The sequence below is a fragment of the Primulina eburnea genome, chromosome 12, assembly GCF_022965805.1.
Source record: "Primulina eburnea isolate SZY01 chromosome 12, ASM2296580v1, whole genome shotgun sequence".
Lineage (NCBI taxonomy): Eukaryota > Viridiplantae > Streptophyta > Magnoliopsida > Lamiales > Gesneriaceae > Primulina > Primulina eburnea.
The window spans coordinates 15,946,438-15,970,830 of NC_133112.1; the positions used below are offsets into that span (position 1 = coordinate 15,946,438).

The 24,393-nt window shown below is 38.7% G+C and overlaps 2 protein-coding genes and 1 long non-coding RNA gene across 7 annotated transcripts; 2 read left to right on the forward strand and 1 right to left on the reverse strand.

Annotated features, from left to right (window-relative positions):
• The first annotated feature begins 317 nt into the window (after positions 1-317).
• On the forward strand, positions 318-2,932 carry LOC140808326 (photosystem II stability/assembly factor HCF136, chloroplastic-like). The gene is made up of 3 exons (XM_073165421.1): positions 318-670; positions 767-1,001; positions 2,513-2,932. The coding sequence occupies exons 1-2, from the start codon at positions 364-366 to the stop codon at positions 976-978; spliced, it is 519 nt and encodes a 172-aa protein (XP_073021522.1). The 5' UTR covers positions 318-363; the 3' UTR covers positions 979-1,001; positions 2,513-2,932.
• LOC140808328 (uncharacterized) lies at positions 1,099-18,940 on the reverse strand. The gene is made up of 2 exons (XR_012112864.1): positions 18,804-18,940; positions 1,099-2,954 (listed from the first exon to the last, which is right to left on the reverse strand). It is a non-coding gene; the product is annotated as an uncharacterized lncRNA (long non-coding RNA).
• A 411-nt stretch (positions 18,941-19,351) lies between these two features.
• LOC140808327 (photosystem II stability/assembly factor HCF136, chloroplastic-like) lies at positions 19,352-21,006 on the forward strand. 5 transcript variants are annotated; one of them, XR_012112863.1, is made up of 5 exons: positions 19,352-19,573; positions 19,793-19,950; positions 20,092-20,166; positions 20,568-20,651; positions 20,716-21,006. XR_012112863.1 is itself a non-coding variant. In XM_073165422.1 (4 exons), exons 1-4 carry the CDS (start codon positions 19,352-19,354, stop codon positions 20,288-20,290), a joined length of 471 nt encoding a protein of 156 aa, XP_073021523.1. In that variant the 3' UTR covers positions 20,291-21,006. The 5 variants fall into 5 exon arrangements, 4 of the variants coding, with proteins under 4 accessions (XP_073021523.1, XP_073021524.1, XP_073021525.1 ...); XM_073165422.1 differs by having other exon boundaries at positions 20,275-21,006; XM_073165423.1 differs by having other exon boundaries at positions 20,568-21,006.
• The last annotated feature ends 3,387 nt before the right edge of the window (positions 21,007-24,393 follow it).

The following is a 24,393-nucleotide window of genomic DNA, read 5'->3' on the forward strand; positions in this document are numbered from 1 at the left end:
ACCTTTAAATTTTCGGGGACGTTACAATTGGACATCTCTATGCTCTTTCCATGAAACACGGTACACAATATCACATATGCTAGTTTCAAGTGACCTTTAATTTTTTTTAGGTGGTTGAATCTACTAGAAACGAATTTAGAATATACGATTTTTATAAATGAGTTTCAAGATCTTGAGTACAATTTATTTGTATTAAAATATAATTAAAGTTTTTATTTATGTCAACAGTCTGCGTATACTGATAAAATAAAAAAAATCTTAAAATATAATTTATATTAAAATAAAAACGGTTTATTACAAAGTTAGAGCACATCTAATCCAACGCATGTAACAAAGCCAAGTAGAAGAAGATAGCAGCAAACAATGGCGACGCTCTCTAATTATCCCTCCATCGCCACATTATGCCATCCCCGTCGTACTCGCGGGCGCTATCTTCCTGCTGTCTCCGCCTCTCACAATGACACCCACCCTCCCCAGCAGAGTAGCTCCATAACCCGCCGCCAGTTGATAGCCCTCAACGCCGCTTCAGTCGCGCTATACGCACTTGTGAACAGGGCGTTGTCGGCGGAGACGGAAGACGCGCTCTCCACCTGGCAAAGGGTTTACCTCCCCATTGATCCCGGCGTTGTCCTCCTCGACATTGCTTTTGTCCCCGACGACCCTTCTCACGGTTCCCTTTTTTCTTTCATGTGATTTGTTAGCAATTGGTTTGAATTTGAATTTTACATTTTGATTGATTTTTTCATTGGATTGGATGATTTGGCAGGCTTTCTAATTGGGACTAGGCAAACAATTTTAGAGACAAAAGATAGAGGAAACACTTGGGCTTCACGTTCCATTCCCTCTGCCGAAGATGAGGATTTCAACTATAGATTTAACTCCATCAGCTTCAAAGGCAAGGAAGGTTGGATTGTTGGCAAGCCAGCTATTTTGCTGTATACTGATGATGCTGGAGAGACATGGAAACGCATACCTTAAGTGCTCAACTTCCTGGAGATATGGTTAACCAAAAAATCTTCTTACTTTTCCTTTGCTACTTATTCCGAGTGATTTCGTTAGTTGACTTGGCTACTCATTATTTCAGTATTAGCTCTGAGCTTTTTATGGAATGTGATTCATATCAGAATGTACAATTTCTGAAGAAACATCAAATTTGTTTTTCTACTTTAAGCTTTTAATGGGCCCTCGTTATGTGCACGTCTATAGCTTCATTTTTCTACGAACATATCTTTGTTCTTCTTTCAATGCATGTGCTGTAACTTCTGACACAGACGAAATAAATGAAAATTTGAAAGAAGAAAATGCACACACTCAGAGTAAGAGAGAGATGACATAACTTTCCTCAATTCAGTTTCATCATGGAGGTGGTACAAGCATAGACAAGATGGAGAGACCTAGATTCTTTGACTCCGAGACTAAGAAACTGTGCTGGGATAAAGCGAAGGTGGTCCCTGGTCGAGATCCTGATAGATGGCGAATGGATGCAGTTGGAAATATTGTTTGTAAAGGTCTTCATACCTGTCAGGGCTGTCTCTGCTATGAGTATGATCACATCATCCCATTCTCCAGTGGTGGTGAATCTGTGATTGAGAATTGTCAAATTCTTCAAACCAGGGTAAATAGGTTGAAGTCCAACAAGAATGGCTTTGATCAAATATTACTGAAAGGTTACTCTTGTAACATTAAGTTCAGTAATGAAGAACTTGACAATATTGAGATGGCCATTTATGGGAGTATCATCCATCCAGGGAACAAATGTCATGTTGGGAGTTTTGAATGCAAAGCTGGGTAAATACAACTCCAGAGAACACAGGTTCACATGCAACTCACACAAATATGACTGAAACCTCATCTTCAGGATGGCTTTGATAATGAAATGAATTGTAGCCTTTCTGGGAAGAAAATATGTATACGGATTGATGTTCTTTACGGTGTTCTTAGTTTGGTTTTATCCTCAATTAAAGTTTCCTTGTATTCCAAGAAAAAGAAACCCTTGAGTACTCTTGTCTGCTTAATATATCTCCAGTTTTATAAAGTGCTTGCTTTAGTTTTATTTTCAGTTAAAGTTTGACTGTGTTCCGAGAAAAACAAACCAGCGGGTCCTCTTGTCAGCTTAATCTATCTCCACTTTCATACTATACTTTGTTGATGGTCTTTTAATTGTTGTGGAGTCCCATCTGGCCTCTTCCTTTTATATTTATCCTTAGTTGGTATTTTATCAATTTTGTAAGGAACCAATAACAGAATTTGGTTTGCTTATCCTTCATTTATAATTTTTAGTAATATATTATTTTGTCTAAGTAAATCAGTTTGTTTACTTGAATTATCTAGAGGGGAATTATATTAATAAATTCATGTCATTTCTGAATTTGATGAACATGGCATAGTTAGCCTCCATGTTAACTTTTCTTTTGTTTTATGTAAAATTTGATATTATAAAAATTATGTGCAGATAAGAATTATATTCCACATCATGAAAGCTGTCCAGTAATAATTGTTTTGGTAATTGCAGGTGTATATAGAAGCCACTGGAGAAAAAGTTCAGAAATGATAACACATCAAGGTGCGAAATATGTAACATCAAATGGAGGATACAACTGGAAGGCTGCTGTCCAGGATACGGTTCGGCTACTCTGGATAGTCGAATATCCTCCTTGTCCTTATGTCTTGTTGGTATCTCTTGTACAATTTTTTTGGGAAAACGAATCTAGTTTATTTGCATTATGGAAAAACGGTAAAGCACAATAAAATTTGTTCTTAAAACTTTTACCAAAACTTCCTCAAATCCTAACTTATTTGTTTCGGAGGCATGGAGTGTACCAAACTGATTAGAAACAATATACTTTTATTGAGGCTGGGCTCTCTTATTGTTTACATTGTTAATGTTCACTAATGTTTTATTACCAAGTAAAGTCTCTTTCTCTTCGCCCTCTTAAAACTGTTCTCATGTCCTACTGTGATGTAGAACCCGTAACTAGACTACGTATAAGTCATGCATAATTCTAGTACTTTAAATTAAAATGATTTTATTGCATGGGTATTTAAATGCTTTCTTGAGATTTAATTATTTTATGTAGTGGTTTAATTGCTGCCTTTTCAGATATTTAAGTGAGGCCGGACTGGAGATGGAGTATGGAGATAAGTTAATAAAGATTTAATTTTATTTTATTTTAGAAGGGTAATTTAGCATGTTAGTAAATATAATTTTTAATAATTGGCATGCGTGCAAGTCATGAAATTCTTTGGCATCTTATTTAATTATTTTAAAGAATTATATGCACGATTATTTTATTAATTTGTGATGCATGATTTTTACGCATTTTATGCATTATCATTGCATGATAAAATTTAATTTATGAAATTTTAAATGTTCATGCATTAGGGTTTCTAAATGCATTTCGCGCTCGAACGGAGATTTGAGACCGGAGAACTTTCAGGAAAATTATTTTTTTTTATTCTCGAATCATTTTTATAAATTAAGTTAAAGCATTTTTAAGTGTATTTTTTTAAAAATGGGAATTTTTGGATATTTTTACCCGCAAGATTTTATATTTTTACGGTACGCAAATTTTATCGAATCGGAGGGGACTTTTTAATGGTTCGGCTATTATTTTCAAAATCTTTCCAACTCGAATTTTTTTTTGGAGTGCGTTTAGACTTAATAGGCCTGTTTTAAGCTTAATGGGCCCTAAATTCATTTTATTCCCTTTTAATTCCAACTCTTGGCCCATTGACATTTTTCCTAACTATATAATTAACACCTAAACTCTAATTAACCCTAAACCTAGTCATTAACCTCCCCCATTCAGCCGACACCTCCCCTTCCCTCCAACCAGAAAGTTTCTTCGTGCATTTCCACCACAAAGCTCGCTGCCTCCATTTTCTTCCCATTCGGCATGTCCCTTTGCTTGGCTCTCTTACAAAGAACTCACAAGGCAAGCCACGCATCATCATCTCTGCATCTTGCACGATATATATATATATGCTGTTATATGCTTGTTGTTTGTGAAACTCTCGATCCATGCATAAGTGGTAGGGATTATCGGTTTTGCTTGTCTATGCGTTTCCAACCATCACCACTCACGTTTCTGGTTTTTTTTGGTGCAAGGGACTGCTGTATAGTGTTGTTAAGGGGTGGACAGATCGTGAATCAATGAGGTTAGGTACAGCGGGGTGCATCGTGGTCGAGTTTGATGCAATAGGTTGAGAGCCGATCGGGTATTGTGAGGTGGGGGAGGGTTCGGTCCATGTGTCCTGCTACACCAGCCGTGCAAGGGCCTTCTCCATCCCTGGACCAGAACCTGGTGGGTCTGTGTTGAGGTCTGGAACGGCTCGAACCACGCTGGAGTGAAGGGACAATCGATCGGGGCATGTAGGGTCGAGTTGGTCTCGGTAGTAGACTTGTTGGTGATCCTCGGGTCCTAGCTGTGATGTAGGTTGCACGGGGCTGTTGGCTTTGTTCTGGTAGGTCCCTTAGGGTCTGGTCTTGGTCCTTAGTAGGTGGGTTCGTGGCTGGTGCAAGCTGGTGCGAGCCAAGGAGCGCTAGGAGGCGAGTGGTTCTTTGCGGGTTGGAGAAAGGAAGTAGCAGATTTTTTTCAGCAGCTGTTCAGGGGTCTGACCGATAGCTTAAAAGCCTAATTTTGAGATCTTTAGGACATTTTAGATGTTCATTAAGTGTGGTAAAAAGTTGGGAAAGTTTTGGTTAAGTTTCGGTGCGGTTCGGGTTAAAACCGGGACCCCGGTCTAAGTTTTAAAACGAATAGATTAAGTTTGGTTTGGGCTCGAGTTTACGTTTAGGAATACTTTTAAATATGTTTTGGAATATCCTAAGGAGTTTGGTAAGCTTCGGGTCAATTTTAGAAGTCCAGGGGTAAAACGGTAATTTTTGGGTTTCCAGGGGCAAAATGGTCATTTTGCACCCGGGGTGAGAATTTGGTCCTAGCAGCGCCCTGAGCACAAATCTTGATATTTTTAAATGTTCATGCATCACGTTTACGATTTTTTTTTAAACTATTATAATAATTATCATGCATGTTTGGTTTAAAGGAATTAAGGAAGAGCACTCCGTCTCCACCGCGCCGCGTCAGTATTTCGTTTGTTTTCTGTCAAAACAAACCCATGAATGTTTATATCTCCTTTGACTCTTCAATCAAGTCATATAGATATTTTTTAAATTATCGCAAGTAAATGATTTTAATACAGGAGATTGAAATTTTTCAGATTTGATGATGCCATTTAATTATATTACTTGCATAGAAATTTAAAATGTTCATTTTTGAGATTTATCCGATATTGCTTGTGGCCGTAGCACTATCATGGGAGACTTTGTAAATCCGGTCGTCAGTTACCGGTCAGTTTCAGTTTGTACCACCCAGTATACTCTGGCATTTTGTCTGATCAGACGAGCATATTTAAATCCGATCGCCAGTTATCGGTCCAGTCGCCAGTCACCGATCATTTTGCAGTTTATATTAGGGCAGTGGCCACTTGCGGATACCATAATCTCATCAGAAAATTATTACTTGATATTTATGACAGGGCTCGATGGAGCAACCATTTTTACTACGATGTTCAGTTTAGTTATGCACGTATTATAATTATTTATGGCGAAGTATTTTCACTTTATGACTCCTGATACGACATCTTACCCCATGCAAAATTTTACTATTTATTTATGTACTCGCTATATACGATTTATGCATGCTGGGTCTTTAGGCTCACTAGACTTGATTGTTGTAGGTACTGCTGATGTCGGGGCTGAGGGCGAGGACCAGTGAGCTAGCTTGGTCGGCAGTAGTGGAACTCGAGGACCTCATTTTCAGCACTTACGATTTTTATGTTCAAACATTTTATTTCTTGTTGAATTATTTTAAATTGTTACTTTGCAAACATTAAATTCTTCCGCTGCTATTTTTAAACATTAAACATTATTTAACAGTTTATTTTATGAAGTTGATACTTTATTTTGTTCAAAAGAAAATTTTAAATTTTTCCGCAAAAATTTTCAAGCACGAATTTTCGGGCCTTTACATATGGTATCAGAGCCTATGTTCTTGTAAAGGGTTACACTACTACTGACCACGAGGAGCTCACGAAGACACGTCTTCGGTCTGTAAGTTTTACATTTCAACATTTTATTTAAAGCATGAATTATTTTAACTGCATGCCTCCATGAAATATTTTACATTCAGATTCTTTAATTATTTCAGTGTTCATTTAAAATAAATTATGGAATTATGAATGTTAGTTACGTATGGGTTTTTGTTGATTAACGGTATCAAATGGAAGACAATCATTCAGCATGATTGTAGGGAATAATAAGGAAATAGTTGTATTGTATTATGGTAACTATTGTAATTAGCAATTAGAGATATTATTACTATAATTATCTGTGATGTTTAGATTATAAATAGGTATAGTGATAATTAGGACAACACACAAGTGTAATTATTCTCATCATTTTGAATATCAATTGCATTGCAATTCAACATGGTATCAGAGCCATCTCCGGGGGGCTCTTAGGCGTTGAACAGGTTACTAACCTTGATCGCTGTCGGCGTTGAAAGGACCGCTGCACAAGACAGTCTCCATCACTACCATGTCTGACGGAAAGGAGGAATCTTCTATGGATGAACGTGCTGGTAGCAAGACTACCACCACTTATGATAATCCTTCTCTGCAGATCAGTCCTGTCAAACTTGATGGAACAAATTATCTCGCGTGGTCGCGCTCCTGCTTGCTGTTTATTCAAGCCAGAGGTATGCAGGGCTATATCAATGGAAAAATTACATCGAATCGTACTGATACTTCCAGATGGGAGTCTGAGAATTCGCTTGTTATGTCATGGCTAATAAATTCTATGCAACCACAACTCGCACGTGGATACCTTCTGCTGGACACGGCACAAAAAATTTGGGAGGCTACTGCTCAGACTTACTCTCAGTCTGGAAATGATGCCCAAATATACGAACTGCGGAGGAAGATCCATGAAACCAAACAAGGTGAGATGACGATTGCCCAATACTTTTCTGAGCTCAGCAGTTTGTGGCAAGAACTTGACTATTATCAAGATTTTCAAGCCTCATGCCCAGCTGATGCAACAAAGTTTCATACATTGGTCGAAAAAGAACGAGTGTATGATTTTCTAGCAGGGCTGCATGATCTCTTTGATCAAATCAGAGTACAGGTTCTTGGAAAATATCCTTTTCCCTCCTTACGACAGACATATAACTATGTGCAACAAGAAGAAAGCAGAAGAAATGCTATGATGCCAATTATCTCTAATGAAGGATCAAGCATGCTTGTTGACTCACATAGTTACACCACAAAACATAATGCTGTTAGAAATACAAGCAAAGGAGGTGAAGTACAAGATGAGAAAAGGTGTGAACATTGTGGGAAACCAAATCACACTAAAGCCACATGCTGGAGTATCCATGGCCGTCCTAAACGAGGCCGCGGGGGTGGAAGATTTAGTAGTTCACGACCTCAAGCTAATGTTTATGCTAATGCTTATGAAGCTTCCCATATCGAGCAACCGAGTGAAGAAAAACCCTCCAAGGGACTAACCAACGAGGAGTTACAGACCCTCAGGCAACTTATGGCTAGAATTGAATCTCCTGGTACCATAAATGCCACTTCCACTCATTCCTCTCATCTTGCCCGCACAGGTATATCACGCCCATCTGCTCATACAACCCAATATACTCATTGTGTCGATAATAATTCATGGATTCTTGATTCTGGAGCTTCTGATCATATGACTGGTGCTCGTGAAAAATTCCTGACATATTCTTTGTGTTCACGTAGTGATAAAGTCCGTATAGCCGACGGATCTTTATCTCCTATAACCGGAAAAGGTTCTATCAATTGCACCTCTTCACTTGATTTACCTCTAGCGTTACATATACCTAGCTTTTCACATAACCTTCTATCTGTTAGTGCCCTCACCAGAGATTTGAATTGTAAAATTGAATTTTTCCCTTCTCATTGTATTATACAGGAGCTGAGCACGGGGAAAACGATTGGCTATGGTAGAGTGAACGATGGCCTATACCGATTGGTTGGAGGATCTAGTTTCAAAAGTCATGCCTTGATAAGTGATTCGGACTCCACTCATCACCAAATCCTTCAATGGCACAGGAGATTAGGGCACCCTTCATTTTATGTTTTAAAAAACATTTTTCCTCGTTTATTCCAGCAGTGTAATGTGGAGACCTTAGTCTGTGATGCTTGTGAACTAGCTAAGAACACTCGAACTTCTTATCCTTCCATTAATAATAAAAGTTCAGAACCATTTATGATAATCCACTCTGATGTTTGGGGACCAAGCCCGGTAGTCTCTCTATCGGGATATAGGTGGTTTGTAACTTTTATTGATTGTTACAGTAGGAAGACATGGGTCTATTTGATGCATGCAAAAAATGAAGTGTTTGCTTGTTTCCAGTCCTTCCATAGAATGATTAACACTCAGTTTGGTGTCTCTGTGAAAATTCTACGTACCGATAATGGTACTGAATATATGGAAAAGAACTTTCAATCTTATTTAGGCACTCATGGAATTATACATCAAACAAGCTGTGTCAACACACCCGCTCAAAATAGGGTTTCTGAACGGAAAAACCGACATCTTCTTGAGGTTGCCAGGGCTCTCATGTTCACAATGAATGTACCTAAAGTCTACTGGGGTGATGCAGTTCTCACAGCGGCCTACTTGATCAACCGCATGCCTTTGAGGACCTTGAATTTCAAATGTCCATTGGAAATTATTCAAGGTACTAATTTCTCCAGTGTCCCTCCTAAAATCTTTGGGTGTGTATGTTTTGTACATAAACATATTGGAGGAAAACTAGACCCTAGAGCATTGAAATGTATATTTGTTGGATATTCGACCACACAAAAAGGGTACAAGTGCTACCATCCACCAACTAGAAAGTTTTATGTCTCTATGGATGTTACTTTCCGAGAAATGGAAGCCTTCTTTCCTACCTCGTCACCTGTGCTAGGGGGGAACAATAACAATCATATAGAACAAGTGACTGGATCTTCCACTGAGCAAACCTTTCCTGGACTGCCTGGAAATGGAAATCGCGGTCAGGGGGAATATCAGGGGGAATATCAGAATATTGAAACAATCTCAGATACAGATCAAGCCCCCCAATCCGAAACAGGAAAACTGGATCTACCTAATCTGCTGAGATATGCTCGCAGAAAAAAGGATGAAGCCACTCTGCATAGCCAACCGTCGGACCCGGACTCGACTCCTGTTGAATCAGGTAACTCTGAGACCTTTTCAGATGATATGTATAATGACCTTTGATCTTCCAATAGCTCTTAGAAAAAAGACTCGGTCATGTACTCAACATCCCATCTCTAACTTTGTCTCATATAAATCACTAACCCCATCATATAGAAGTTTTTTGTCTTCCTTGCATTCTGTCTCCATACCACAGGGATGGAAAGAAGCCATCAATGATCCTCAGTGGAAAGGTGCCATGGTAGAAGAGATGAAGGCCTTGGTAAAAAATGAGACTTGGGAGCTTGTTGACAAACCCTCGGGTAAAATCCCGGTTGGATGCAAATGGGTATACACTGTGAAGCATAAAGCAGATGGCTCTATTGAAAGGTTAAAGGCCCGATTGGTAGCCAAAGGATATACTCAGACCTATGGGATCGATTATCAAGAAACCTTTGCTCCGGTCGCTAAGATGAACTCCGTGAGGGTCCTCTTGTCTTGTGCTGCTAATCTTGGATGGGACCTACAACAGTTTGATGTGAAAAATGCTTTTCTACATGGAGAATTGGAAGAAGAAGTGTATACGGAAATCCCTCCTGGCTTCTCATGTCAGAAAACTGAAGGAAAGGTTTGTCGATTAAGAAAAGCCCTCTATGGTTTGAAACAATCACCTCGGGCATGGTTTGGAAGGTTTAGTGCAGCAATGACTACCTTTGGCTACAAGCAAAGTAATGCAGATCACACGATGTTCATCAAACATCTCAATGGTAAGGTTACCATCCTCATTGTATATGTGGACGATATAATAATGACCGGAGACAATCAAGAAGAGATGATGAGACTAAAGAAACAGTTGGCCACCGAGTTTGAGATCAAAGATTTGGGCAAACTAAGATATTTCCTTGGAATAGAGGTAGCTCGATCAAACAAGGGTATATTTATCTCTCAAAGAAAATATGTCCTAGACTTACTGAAGGAAACAGGAATGTTAGGCTGTAAACCAGCAAATACCCCAATTGAAGCAAATCACAAGTTAAAAGAAGACGACAGTAAGTTGGTCGACATTGATCGCTATCAAAGATTGGTCGGGAAATTGATTTACTTGTCTCACACAAGGCCGGACATATCCTATGCAGTAAGCATAGTAAGTCAATTTATGCATCGGCCTCGATCCACACATCTTGAAGCTGTCTACCAGATACTAAGATACCTCAAATCTAGCCCTGGGAAAGGTCTCCTTCTTTCAAACAATGGACATTTGAGAATAAATGCATACACTGATGCGGATTGGGCAGGATCTCCTAATGATAGAAGGTCCACTTCTGGATATTGTGTCTTCATCGGGGGAAATTTAGTTACTTGGAGGAGCAAAAAACAGACCGTGGTTGCTAGATCAAGTGCCGAAGCTGAATATAGAGCTATGGCACAAGGCGTGTGTGAATTGTTATGGATCAAGAAGCTAATGCAAGACATTAAACTCTTTCAAGAAGAGCCTCTAGTGCTACATTGTGACAATAAGGCAGCTATAAGCATTGCCAATAATCCGGTTCAGCATGATCGTACTAAGCACGTTGAGATTGATCGATTCTTTATCAAGGAAAAGTTGGATGACAAAGCCCTAAGAATCAGCTATACCAATTCTGGAAACCAGTTAGCAAATGTCTTTACTAAGGGCTTGTGTGCTAAAGTTTTCCACCCTTTCATGTGCAAGATGGGTATGACAGATATACACACACCATCTTGAGGGGGAGTGTTGATTAACGGTATCAAATGGAAGACAATCATTCAGCATGATTGTAGGGAATAATAAGGAAATGGTTGTATTGTATTATGGTAACTATTGTAATTAGCAATTAGAGATATTATTACTATAATTATCTGTGATGTTTAGATTATAAATAGGTATAGTGATAATTAGGACAACACACAAGTGTAATTATTCTCATCATTTTGAATATCAATTGCATTGCAATTCAACAGTTTTTTATGGAACAGTATGCCTCCTAGACGCCAGGTTGGACGCCCGAGAGGTGGTGGTGGGCGCCATCATGGGGACAGGGAAGATCAGAGACAGGAGGGATATGGACCTCCACCCGATATGAATGCCCAGATGTTAGCTGGGATGAATCGGTTCTTCGCACAGTTTACGGGGAACAATGCCACTGGAGCAGCTAGGCCGACAGGGCCCGAGGCTGTCTATGAGAGATTTATGAAGATGCGTCCGAAGGAGTTTTCAGGGACGACCGATCCCATGATAGCCGAGGGCTGGATCAAGTCCCTCGAGGTTATATTCGATTTTATGGAGCTTGGAGATACAGATCGAGTCAGATGTGCCACTTACTTACTAGGAGAAGATGCCCGCTTATGGTGGGAAGGAGCATCGGTAGCCCTGGATTTGACTACACTGACTTGGGCACGTTTTACGGAGGTATTCTACTCCAAATATTTTACTGAGGAGGTGCGCACCAGATTGACCACTGAGTTCATGAGCCTAAGACAGGGAGATCTGACTGTTACGGAGTTCATCCGTAAGTTTGAGAGGGGTTGTCATTTTGTACCCCAGATCGCGAACGATGCTAAAGCAAAATTGATGCATTTTCTGGTGGGTCTACGGCCGATCTTGCGCCGTGATGTTAGGGTGTCTGACCCTACTACTTATGAGGTTGCTGTCTCCAAAGCTCTAGCTGCAGAGCAAGATCAGCGTGGTATTGAGAGAGACTGTTTGGGCTAGCGCCCAGTCCAAGTACCACACCGCCCTCCTCCTCAGCAGCATCAGCAGCAGATCAAGAGGCCTTTTCACGGGCCGCCCAGGAACAGAGGTCAGCAGCAACAACAGCAGGGACGGCCAGCCCCGAGGGCCATGGAGCACCCAGTTTGCCCTAAATGCTCACGCCGTCATCCTGGAGCATGCATGTTTGGTTCAGGGAAGTGCTATACGTGTGGTAGTCCAGACCACTTATTTTTGCAGTGCCCTCGGAGGAAGCAACCTACCCAAGGCAGAGTGTTTGTTCTCCATGCTACGGAGACGAACCCAGATACGATGCTTATGACAAGTACCTTTAAGCTTTAAGTTATTATTTGAATTTCACCGTTTTGGGAACCGGAATTTATATTTTGAACTTAGAAACTGTTATAGGATTGCATGCTCTACTCAGTATTACTTTGGGAATCTTAGTTAGAAGAAATTTGGCCTATGCATGTCCGTAGAATAGTTCTTGAGATTTTTGGTTTCAGCTTGATGTTCCAAACTTTCAGGGAGAATTTTTATAGCGGGGTCAGCTACGAAAGCCCTGATAGATTCAGGGGCTACTCATTCCTTCATTTCGGAGACCTTCGCTAATTTTCTCAAGGTCAAGACCGTTGAGCTAGATGTAGCCTATTCAGTAGTATTACCTTCCGGTGAGGAGATGACAGCCACCAATGTGATCCGAGACATAGATCTGGAGCTTCATGGCAACGTTGTTTATGCGGATCTGATTGTATTGCCGATGCCAGAGTTTGATATTATTCTAGGGATGGACTGGCTATTGCGGAACAGAGTTTTGATCGACTTCCAGAGGAGATCTGTTCTAGTCCAACCGCCGGGAATGACGCAGTTCTTATTTGAGCCAGACAGGTATTTTCCTCTACCGCGTATTATTTCTTATGTCCAGGCTAGGAAGCTCATTCATAAAGGGTGTCGGGCATTCTTGGCAACTTTTATATCTGTCCCCGAGGCACCTAGTCAGACCAGTGTTCTAAAAGGCGCCGCCTAGCACCGCCTAGGCGGGATGGTCGCCGCCTAGGCGGATTTGTTTTTTTAAAAAAAAATTGGGCCTTTAAAATCTTACTTTTTATCCAATGTTCAATGTTTTCATACAAAAAAAAAGAAATAGACTAGATACCGGAAGGTTGAACAATTTAGTCTATGTTCAATTTAATGCCAAGATCATCAACAAGAGGAGAAGACAAGAAGAAAAAGGAGTAGATGTGCTACTTACAACTGAAGCAACTATGGCACAAGGATGGATTGTTGATGGTGGAGATGAAGATGCTGAGACAAATGTCGAAGATGTAAGAGAACTTCACGAAGAAGAATTTGTATCGGATGAAGAGGAGGAAGACGCCATGGATTTTGAGTTTGAATCTGATACAGAAAAAGTGTTGGAAAAATATGGAGATGAACAAGAAGAAATAGATGTTTAGACTTAATATCTATATATTTTGTCGGAAAAATGTTGAAGTATTATGGATAATACGAAGGTTGTAGCAAACATATGATAGTGATTGACCAATATTAGTAATATATAAAAACGTATTAATATCTATATACTAAATATTATTAATTTATTATTGCATAGAAAATCATAGTTTTAGACATAAAAGTTGTATTTTATAGTAAAACTCGTATATGTCACAAGATTTTTGGGTTTAAAAAAAACCGCCTAGGCGGCCGCCTAGGCCCCGCCTAAACGCCTAGGCGCTAGGCGGTAAGTGACCGCCCGCCTACTGCCTACCGCTTTTTAGAACACTGAGTCAGACAGCAGAAGATGTTCCGATTGTTAGAGACTTCTTAGACGTTTTTCCTGAGGATGTCTCTGGTATGCCACTCGAGAGAGAGGTGGAGTTCTCTATTGAGCTTATGCCAGGTACGGTTCCGATCTCGAAAGCACCGTACCGACTAGCACCGACAGAGTTGGCAGAGCTTAAGAAGCAGATCCAGGAGCTTTTGGACAAGGAGTTTATTCGCCCGAGTTTTTCACCGTGGGGCGCGCCAGTTCTGTTGTCAAGAAGAAGGATGGCTCTATGAGACTTTGTATTGACTACCGGGAGTTGAACAGGGTTACAGTGAAGAACAAGTACCCACTTTCGAGGATCGAGGATTTGTTTGACCAGTTGCAGGGAGCTTCGATATTCTCCAAGATTGATCTGCGCTCTGGTTATCACCAGTTGAGGGTGAGAGATGCCGATGTTTCTAAGACCGCTTTCAGGACTCGTTATGGCCACTATGAGTTCCTTGTGATGCCATTCGGTCTGACGAATGCGCCACGATCTTCATGGATCTCATGAATCGCGTATTTCAGCCGTATCTCGATCAGTTTGTGATAGTATTCATAGACGACATTCTCGTCTACTCTAAGAATCAGGAGGATCACAGCAGACATCTGGCAACAGTATTGCAGACCTTACAGAAGCATAAGTTATTCGCAAAGTTCAGCTAGTGCGAATTCTGGTTAGAGAAGGTGGCGTTCTTAGGCCATATTGTTTCTAGCAGTGGTATTGAGGTCGACCCAGCGAAAGTTGCAGCAGTCAGAGATTGGGTTGTACCTCAGAATGCATCAGAGATCCGCAGTTTTCTCGGCCTAGCAGGTTATTATCGGAAATTCATTAAGGGATTCTCCTCTATCGCAGTTCCACTCACAGCATTGACCAAGAAGAGTGTGAAATTTGTGTGGAACGATGTCAGCCAGGGGATCGAATGCCATCTGGGTGATTGTTGATCGTCTTACCAAATCAGCGCACTTCTTGCCTATTAAGACGACTTTCACCATGGTTCAGTATGCGGAGTTGTATAACCGAGAGATAGTCAGACTTCATGGTATTCCAGTTTCGATCGTATCTGACAGAGATCCTAGATTCACTTCCTCGTTTTGGAAGAGTTTACATTCGACCATGGGTACGAAGTTGCTGTTTAGCACAGCTTTCCACCCACAGACAGATGGTCAGTCAGAGCGAGTCATTCAGATCTTAGAGGACCTTCTCCGTGCTTGTGTGATTGATTTCTCTGGGAGTTGGGAGTCGAATTTGCCGTTGGTAGAATTCACCTATAACAACAGTTTCAAATCTTCTATAGGTATGGCTCCGTATGAAGCACTGTATGGCCGTAAGTGTAGGTCTCCTGTTCATTGGGATGAAGTAGGAGAGAGAGCAGAATTGGGTCCAGAAATTATTCAGCAGGCTGCAGATGTAGTAATCAAGATCCGTGATAGGATGAGGACTGCTCAGAGTCGACAGAAGAGTTATGCGGACCAGCGGAGGAGAGATTTAGAGTTTGCAGTGGGCGATCGTGTTTTTGTGAAGGTGGCACCTATGAAAGGTGTCATGCGATTTGGAAAGAAAGGAAAGCTCAGTCCGAGATTTATTGGACCGTTTGAGATCCTCGATAGGGTTGGGACGCTAGCTTATCGTGTTGCTCTTCCGCCGAATCTGGCCGGAGTACACAATGTGTTCCACGTCTCTATGCTGAGGAAGTACATGGCAAACCCTTCGCATGTTCTGAACTACGAGCCGTTGCAGCTTACCCCAAACCTGTCTTATGAGGAGAGACCAGTGCAGATCTTAGATAGACAGGAGAAGAAGCTTCGGAACAAAGTGGTACAGCGAGTCAAAGTCAAATGGCTCAACCATTTAGAGGAGGAAGCTACTTGGGAGTCTGAGCTAGAGATGAGGAGTCGCTACCCAGAGCTATTCGGTGAGTTCTAATTTCGAGGACGAAATTTCTTTTAAAGGGGGAAGAGTTGTAGAACCCGTAACTAGACTACGTATAAGTCATGTATAATTCTAGTACTTTAAATTAAAATGATTTTATTGCATGGGTATTTAAATGCTTTCTTGAGATTTAATTATTTTATGTAGTGGTTTAATTGCTGTCTTTTCAGATATTTAAGTGAGGCCGGACTGGAGATGGAGTATGGAGATAAGTTAATAAAGATTTTATTTTATTTTATTTTAGAAGGGTAATTTAGCATGTTAGTAAATATAATTTTTAATAATTGGCATGCATGCAAGTCATGAAATTCTTTGGCATCTTATTTAATTATTTTAAAGAATTATATGCACGATTATTTTATTAATTTGTGATGCATGATTTTTACGCATTTTATGCATAATCATTGCATGATAGAATTTAATTCATGAAATTTTAAATGTTCATGCATTAGGGTTTCTAAATGCATTTCGCGCTCGAACGGAGATTTGAGACCGGAGAACTTTCAGGACAATTATTTTTTTTATTCTCGAATCATTTTTATAAATTAAGTTAAAGCATTTTTAAGTGTATTTTTTTAAAAATGGGAATTTTTGGATATTTTTACCCGCAAGATTTTATATTTTTACGGTACGCAAATTTTATCGAATCGGGGGGGACTTTTTAATAGTTCGGCTATTATTTTCAAAATCTTTCCAACTCGAAATTTTTTTTTTTGAGTGCGTTTAGACTTAATAGGCCTGTTTTAAGCTTAATGGGCCCTAAATTCATTTTATTCCCTTTTAATTCCAACTCTTGGCCCATTAACATTTTTCCTAACTATATAATTAACACCTAAACTCTAATTAACCCTAAACCTAGTCATTAACCTCCCCCATTCAGCCGACACCTCCCCTCCCCTCCAACCAGAAAGTTTCTTCGTGCATTTCCACCACAAAGCTCGGTGCCTCCATTTTCTTCCCATTCGTCGTGTCCCTTTGCTTGGCTCTCTTACAAAGAACTCACAAGGCAAGCCACGGATCATCATCTCTGCATCTTGCACGATATATATATATATATGCTGTTATATGCTTGTTGTTTGTGAAACTCTCGATCCATGCATAAGTGGTAGGGATTATCGGTTTTGCTTGTCTATGCGTTTCCAACCATCACCACTCACGTTTCTGGTTTTTTTTGGTGCAAGGGACTGCTGTATAGTGTTGTTAAGGGGTGGACAGATCGTGAATCAATGAGGTTAGGTACAGCGGGGTGCATCGCGGTCGAGTTTGATGCAATAGGTTGAGAGCCGATCGGGTATTGTGAGGTGGGGGAGGGTTCGGTCCATGTGTCCTGCTACACCAGCCGTGCAAGGGCCTTCTCCATCCCTGGACCAGAACCTGGTGGGTCTGTGTTGAGGTCTGGAACGGCTCGAACCACGCTGGAGTGAAGGGACAATCGATCGGGGCATGTAGGGTCGAGTTGGTCTCGGTAGTAGACTTGTTGGTGATCCTCGGGTCCTAGCTGTGATGTAGGTTGCACGGGGCTGTTGGATTTGTTCTGGTAGGTCCCTTAGGGTCTGGTCTTGGTCCTTAGTAGGTGGGTTCGTGGCTGGTGCAAGCTGGTGCGAGCCAAGGAGCGCTAGGAGGCGAGTGGTTCTTTGCGGGTTGGAGAAAGGAAGTAGCAGATTTTTTTCAGCAGCTGTTCAGGGGTCTGACCGATAGCTTAAAAGCCTAATTTTGAGATCTTTAGGACATTTTAGATGTTCATTAAGTGTGGTAAAAAGTTGGGAAAGTTTTGGTTAAGTTTCGGTGCGGTTCGGGTTAAAACCGGGACCCCGGTCTAAGTTTTAAAACGAATAGATTAAGTTTGGTTTGGGCTCAAGTTTACGTTTAGGAATACTTTTAAATATGTTTTGGAATATCCTAAGGAGTTTGGTAAGCTTCGGGTCAATTTTAGAAGTCCAGGGGTAAAACGGTAATTTTTGGGTTTCCAGGGGCAAAATGGTCATTTTGCACCCGGGGTGAGAATTTGGTCCTAGCAGCGCCCTGAGCACAAATCTTGATATTTTTAAATGTTCATGCATCACGTTTACGATTTTTTTTAAACTATTATAATAATTATCATGCATATTTGGTTTAAAGGAATTAAGGAAGAACACTCCGTCTCCACCGCGCCGCGTCAGTATTTCGTTTGTTTTCTGTCAAAACAAACTCAGGAATGTTTATATCTCCTTTGACTCTTCAATCAAGTCATATAGATATTTTTTAAATTATCGAAGTAAATGATTTTAATACAGGAGATTGAAATTTTTCAGATTTGATGATGCCATTTAATTATATTACGTGCATAGAAATTTAAAATGTTCATTTTTGAGATTTATGCGATATTGCTTGTGGCCGTAGCACTATCATGGGAGACTTTGTAAATCCGGTCGCCAGTTACCGGTCAGTTTCAGTTTGTACCACCCAGTATACTGTGGCATTTTGTCTGATCAGACGAGCATACTTAAATCCGATCGCCAATAATCGGTCCGGTCGCCAGTCACAGGTCATTTTGCAGTTTTTATTAGTGCAGTGGCCACTTGCGGATACCATAATCTCACCAGAAAATTATTACTTGATATTTATGACAGGGCTCGATGGAGCAACCATTTTTACTACGATGTTCAGTTTAGTTATGCACGTATTATAATTGTTTATGGCGAAGTATTTTCACTTTATGACTCCTGATACGACATCTTACCCCATGCAAAATTTTACTATTTATTTATGTACTCGCTATATACGATTTATGCATGCTGGGTCTTTAGACTCACTAGACTTGATTGTTGTAGGTACTGCTGATGTCGGGGCTGAGGACGGGGACCAGTGAGCTAGCTTGGTCGGCAGTAGTGGAACCCGAGGACCTCATTTTCAGCACTTACGATTTTTATACTCAAACATTTTATCTCTTGTTAAATTATTTTAAATTGTTACTTTGCAAACATTAAATTCTTCCGCTGCTATTTTTAAACATTAAACATTATTTAACAGTTTATTTTATGAAGTTGATACTTCATTTAGTTCAAAAGAAAATTTTAAATTTTTCGCAAAAATTTTCAAGCACGAATTTTCGGGCCTTTACATGTGAGGTATGTTTCTTTAATATTTTTCCGTTGTGTTGGCAATCTTTTTGTCATGAGCCTTGTGCTATCACTACAACGAGATGGAAAGTTCAAGCCCAATGAATTATTCTGCTGTCTCATTTATTTAGAAAAGGATTTGCTTTTATCTTATCTTTTGAACTATAGGGTCATTCCATAGTTAAGGGGATATTTTATTTATGTTACAATTCGTTTTTCTTTATTTGAATCATTATACTCTGTTATAAGTGATTGTAATAATAAACTTATTAAGAAAATTATTCATAGTCTCGCGTTACAAGATCTGAGGTGCTCTCTCAACGAGTCTCAAAACCAAGTGATCGAGAAGTTCTCTCTAACGAGCCTCAAAAATCACCTCCATCACGAAATCTAAAACCTGGGACCATAACACTTTTTGTGTCTGTTCTTTGAGTAAAAAATGCAAGAGAAGTCTGTTTTTTGAATAATGAAGTGAGAAGTTTTTATATCAATGTTTGCTTCACTGCTGCAAAAACGTAAAATGTATTTCTTTGTAACCAAATGCTGATCCATGAAAGGTTTTACTAATATTAGTAACTCAAGCTTCTCTGCCTGTCCTTTGAGTTCTGAACATAACAATTACTTCGACATTCTTAATGCTATTTCAGAACTGTATCCAGTGGTGCAAGCTTACTATACAGGCACTTTCGGCAATGTGAATCGCTCACCTGAAGGAAACTATGTTGCTGTTTCAAGTCGTGGTAACTTCTGTTTGACATGGGAACCTGGTCAGGTGAAATTTCTGTCTTTCTATAATCATTCTGTAGACTCTGATTTGATTGATCAGCGATTTGTAGAATTAGTTTGGGTTTAAACTTTTGTTTCCAAGATAATATTTTTACTTTGTTGGTCCCTGAGTAAGTAAATTTATGAAACCAATTTTCTAGTAAGTTTTAATGTGAAATATACTTGAAAAGATTGGAAAAATCTTAAGGTCAATGCTTGATCATAGGCATTCTGGCAACCGCAGAACAGGGCTGTTGCTAGAAGAATCCAGAACATTGGCTGGAGAGCTGATGGTGGCCTTTGGCTTCTTGTACATGGTGGTGGACTATACCTCAGTAAGGGTACAGGGGTGGCTCAATTACTCTTTCTGGAAGCATCATACATGTATCATGCATTTACGCTGTCTGCTAAATTCTTCCCTTGTTTACTTTGATTTTTTCGCGAACTGTTGCCTTCAGTTAGCATTCGGTTTCAATTTAATTTCACCTTTATTGTTTAAAAACTGTGCATCTTCCACATTTTTAGACAACGGAGGATTTTGAGGAAGTTCAAGTGCAAAGCCGTGGATTTGGGATTCTCAATGCTGGATACCGTTCACAGGTACACATGGTCTGTTTTTTTCCTTAACTATCCGGATAGAAAAGCCCACTGATCAGTAATTACATTATTATAAGGAATACTAATCTATATACATTTTTGTTAAACAAGAAATGATGGCGAATAAATTACAAGCATCTGATACTAATAATCAATTGGCTGATGTAATTCATACGATGAAGCATGGGGTGGTGGTGGTAGTGGAGTTCTTTTAAAAACTACGAACAGCTGGAAGACATGGACCCCTGACAAAGCTGCCGACAACATTGCTGCCAATCTATATTCCATAAAGTGAGCTCGATTCTTCCTCATTGTACGAACATGCTTATGAACTGCTAATAAAGTTTGGAGTACTTTCATTTCCGTATTAGCATATTATTTTAAATACCTGTTACTGTGGGCAGGAGCTATTGGGATTGAGGAAAATATTTTTTTCTGGAAGTTCTAGTTTTGTCAGCTGGATTTTGCTAGAGGGAGAGAGACTATGTTGCAAATCCAAAGCACTTCTAAGATATTTGTCAGCTGGATTTTGCTAGAGGGGAGAGACTATGCTGCAAATCCAAAGCACTTCGAAGATAGATGTTATCTCGAATGGGATCAACATTACCAGAAATTATCTTTTGAATGATGATGCAGGTTTATCCATGACAAACAAGGCTTTGTGCTCGAGAATGATGGAGTTTTGCTAAAATATCTAGGATGAGTAATGGCCTGCATAAGGTAAAGTAAATGTACTGTCCTTGTTGTCAATTCCATTGGTTTAGGCAACAAGAATAAGCATTCCTGCTGAAGCTGTAAAATGACATGCAGAATTTTACCAAATTGGTATAAAATTTTTCTGTCCGTATTTTCTCCGACACCTTTACCAGATACGCTAATATATGTGCAGATTTTTAAAGGGTGATACCAGTTTTGTAATATAATGCCGAATGTGCGATATTTGCTCATTTGTCGTGTGCCACTCATTAGCAATTGGTGCACTCCAGAACAGAGGCGTCAAACACTTTTTTATTACACTGTAAATGTCCTGTAACAATTCAGACATTCTAGTTTATGCTATAATGGCTTATTGTTTTCAGACTTTGTGCGGCTTACTACATACAAGTAATTCAAATCTAGGTTGCACCTGATGAGTATTTTGTTTGTGTTTATATTAGCATTTTCCTGATATGAAAGATGTTTATTACTTGGAAGTGTAATGGCTTCAAGTGACATAATTTAATGAGAATTTTAGTATGCTGTAAACTTGGAAACTACATAGACAAATGTGATTATTGAGTGACAAACCATATCTTAGTATTCTTACATTTGGAAACTTCAAGATAAGCCATGATAAAATGGATAAACAAGTGATCGATTTGGGTTTTGAATGTGAAAGCATTCAAATATTTAGTAAAAGAAAGCTAAAAGCATATCTTCTAATATATAAAAAAAATTAATAACGGTTGTAAAAATATCATTTTTCAATATTAAAAAGAATGAATATTAGTGATTCGAAGAAAATATATTTTTAAATGATGACGACATATATATGTGTATTTATTATTTTTTTTATTGTAAGTCATTTGTACATTTACCTGGAAAATATTTTAATATTTTCGTTCCATTTTTAATTGCAAGAAATAAGAGAAGAAAAATAATTATTATGGACAAATCGAAATATCGTGCCCGTAAAATATAAAAAGAAAAACATAAAAATTCCAATGTTAAGAGTCTGAATCTGAAACGTGTGCTTCAAACCTTTTTAAGAGTCAGAATCTAATAACGATATTTGAAAGTGCATCGAACTGCTTAAAGTTGTAAAAACAATCCACAACACTCGATGAAATTTAAAGACAGTAAAAATAAAATAACACAAGGTTTGTTTCTGGAAATTTGAAAAACAAAACTCTTCTATGTGTCTCATTCTTCTGTTTTCAGAAGGTATCACTAAAATAAATTGATCGTTATATACTTGTATAAATCCACTTCAGTAGGACTTACTATTGCCTACTAAATCTCTTAGTATTACAACTCAAAACTTGATGTATTTTGATTGCAAGAAACACTATTTCTACATATTACAAATACTTCATACTTTTTAATAGGTAAATACAATGAAATAGTGTTTAAACAATGATAGCAAGTATGATCTTTTGAATCTGCTACAACTTTATAGCATGTGCTGGGTTTTGTAGACTTTCAGTATTATAAGATAAAAGGTGAGTGATTTCGCAATTTCACAAAAAGGTCAGCGTTTGTGAACACTTCATGAAATATTTTTATAAATCATCTTCAACATTAGAATGAGAACAAATCTTTTTTCGTCACGAGTACCTGAATCCAATAATATAGTTGTTATTTGTTTTTCTGTCCAAAATTGTCCTGAGCAATTAATGATATATATGTTTCATTTAATGACTTCAAATAAAGTGTATTATTGTATAGAACAACTACAATAAATAAGGACATTCTCGGATAGATAATACAAACAAAACGGATGTCACTAGTGTAGTCTAATATATTATCATAATAGACTATTTTTCTGACTACTGCTTCTAGTCCTATATTACTTCATTCTTAATTCGGTCTACTTGCATTTCTACTCGAGAGTGTGTTCAGATTTTCCTTAAGTTGAATATTGCTTCAGGTTTTCCTTAAGTAGAATATTGCTACTGTTTTCTGTTTTCCTTAAGTAGTACATCAACACAATTAAAAGTATCCTTATCACATATTAATAAACACTTATTTTATTCTTACCTAATAGAAGGAAAAATATAAATTAATCACATGTATAAATTAGATAATAAAATTTTATATATTACAAATGATGCTTTAAATCAAAGTAAAAAAATATTCTGGTACACAAACTATTCATTAAAAAGTATTGGTACATAAACTTTTATAATTAACTCAATTGGTACATCTATTCTAAACTCCATTAAGTCATGGTGAAGTTTTAATGAAATAAGTATGTTAATTGTTCGAGTAGGTCTTCAATAAACTAAATATTGGCTTATCATATAACTTTATTGACACATTATTGGGTGCAATAATTATCCCTGCTTAGTAGAGCAATCGAATTGTGGTACTTGAGCTGCTGTACAGTTTAAAAGATTTGAGTTGCACCATTACCACCAGCTATAGCTTTTGGTAAAGCGACAAGCGCTCAATCATAAAATTGGTATTAGATCCAAAATCACGTGTTCGATTTTCATTGATTGCAAATAGTGCAATTATTGGGAGAGAGATTGTTGGGTGTACTAATTGTCTCTGCTTGATAGAGCGATCGAACCGTGATGCTTGAGCTGCTGTATAACGATCATGGACCATTAGACTGAACCAACATGGGCCTTGGCCCATACCCATGCACCACTACTGATCATAGGTCGTGGGCCGAGGCCCATGTTGGTTCAGTCTAATGACCCATGATCGTTACAAAAAAAACGCCTTTTTTTGTAATGACTATGGGCTATCCCGATCTTGGCTCTCTTGGGGGCCTTGTCCCATCTTGGGTTTCCACTGGGGCAAAGTCACAATTAACGATCTGAATTCAAAAAAGGAAAGAGGAAAAATATTTATGATCATGATAAAAGGATACATGTTATGAATAAAGAAAAAGGTTGAGGTTTATGTTATGCATGTCAGGAAAATGTTATTTTTAAGTAAAAGTATTTTCACTGTTTCTTGTGGTTTTATACCTATTATTTGTTATAAAGATTATGGTGTGTTGAGTCTTTAGGCTCACTAGGTGTGATGGATGCAGGTGAGTTTTAGGGAGGTCTTGATGGTTGATTTGGCTGAACTGAAGGTGCACATAACCCGAAGACCAGCGCTTCTACTATTCCGCACTTATGATTTATGATTACGATTTACGTTGAAATATTTTTAAGACTATTTGTTTATACTTTTGAGTGGTTTTTGAGAGAATGATACTTTTCATGTTTATTGTTTTTTAGGTTTGGTAAAACATTTGGCGATTTAATGTCTTAACTATTGCAATTGATTTTCAAATACTAGTTGGTTGATTTATTTTAAAAATAGTGTCACGGTATTTAAGGTATATATATGTACTTTTCGAATTGGAGAGAGGAAAAATAAAATTTCTAGTACTTTTAATGCAATAAGAACGTTTCAACTTCTTCTTAGGTCCATATCATACATGTTTGGGAAAGGTTCACACTCCGTATAGAGATTGTTTTGGGATTCGATGTCATGGTTTAGAATGATTAAACGAGTTCAAGTCCCGAG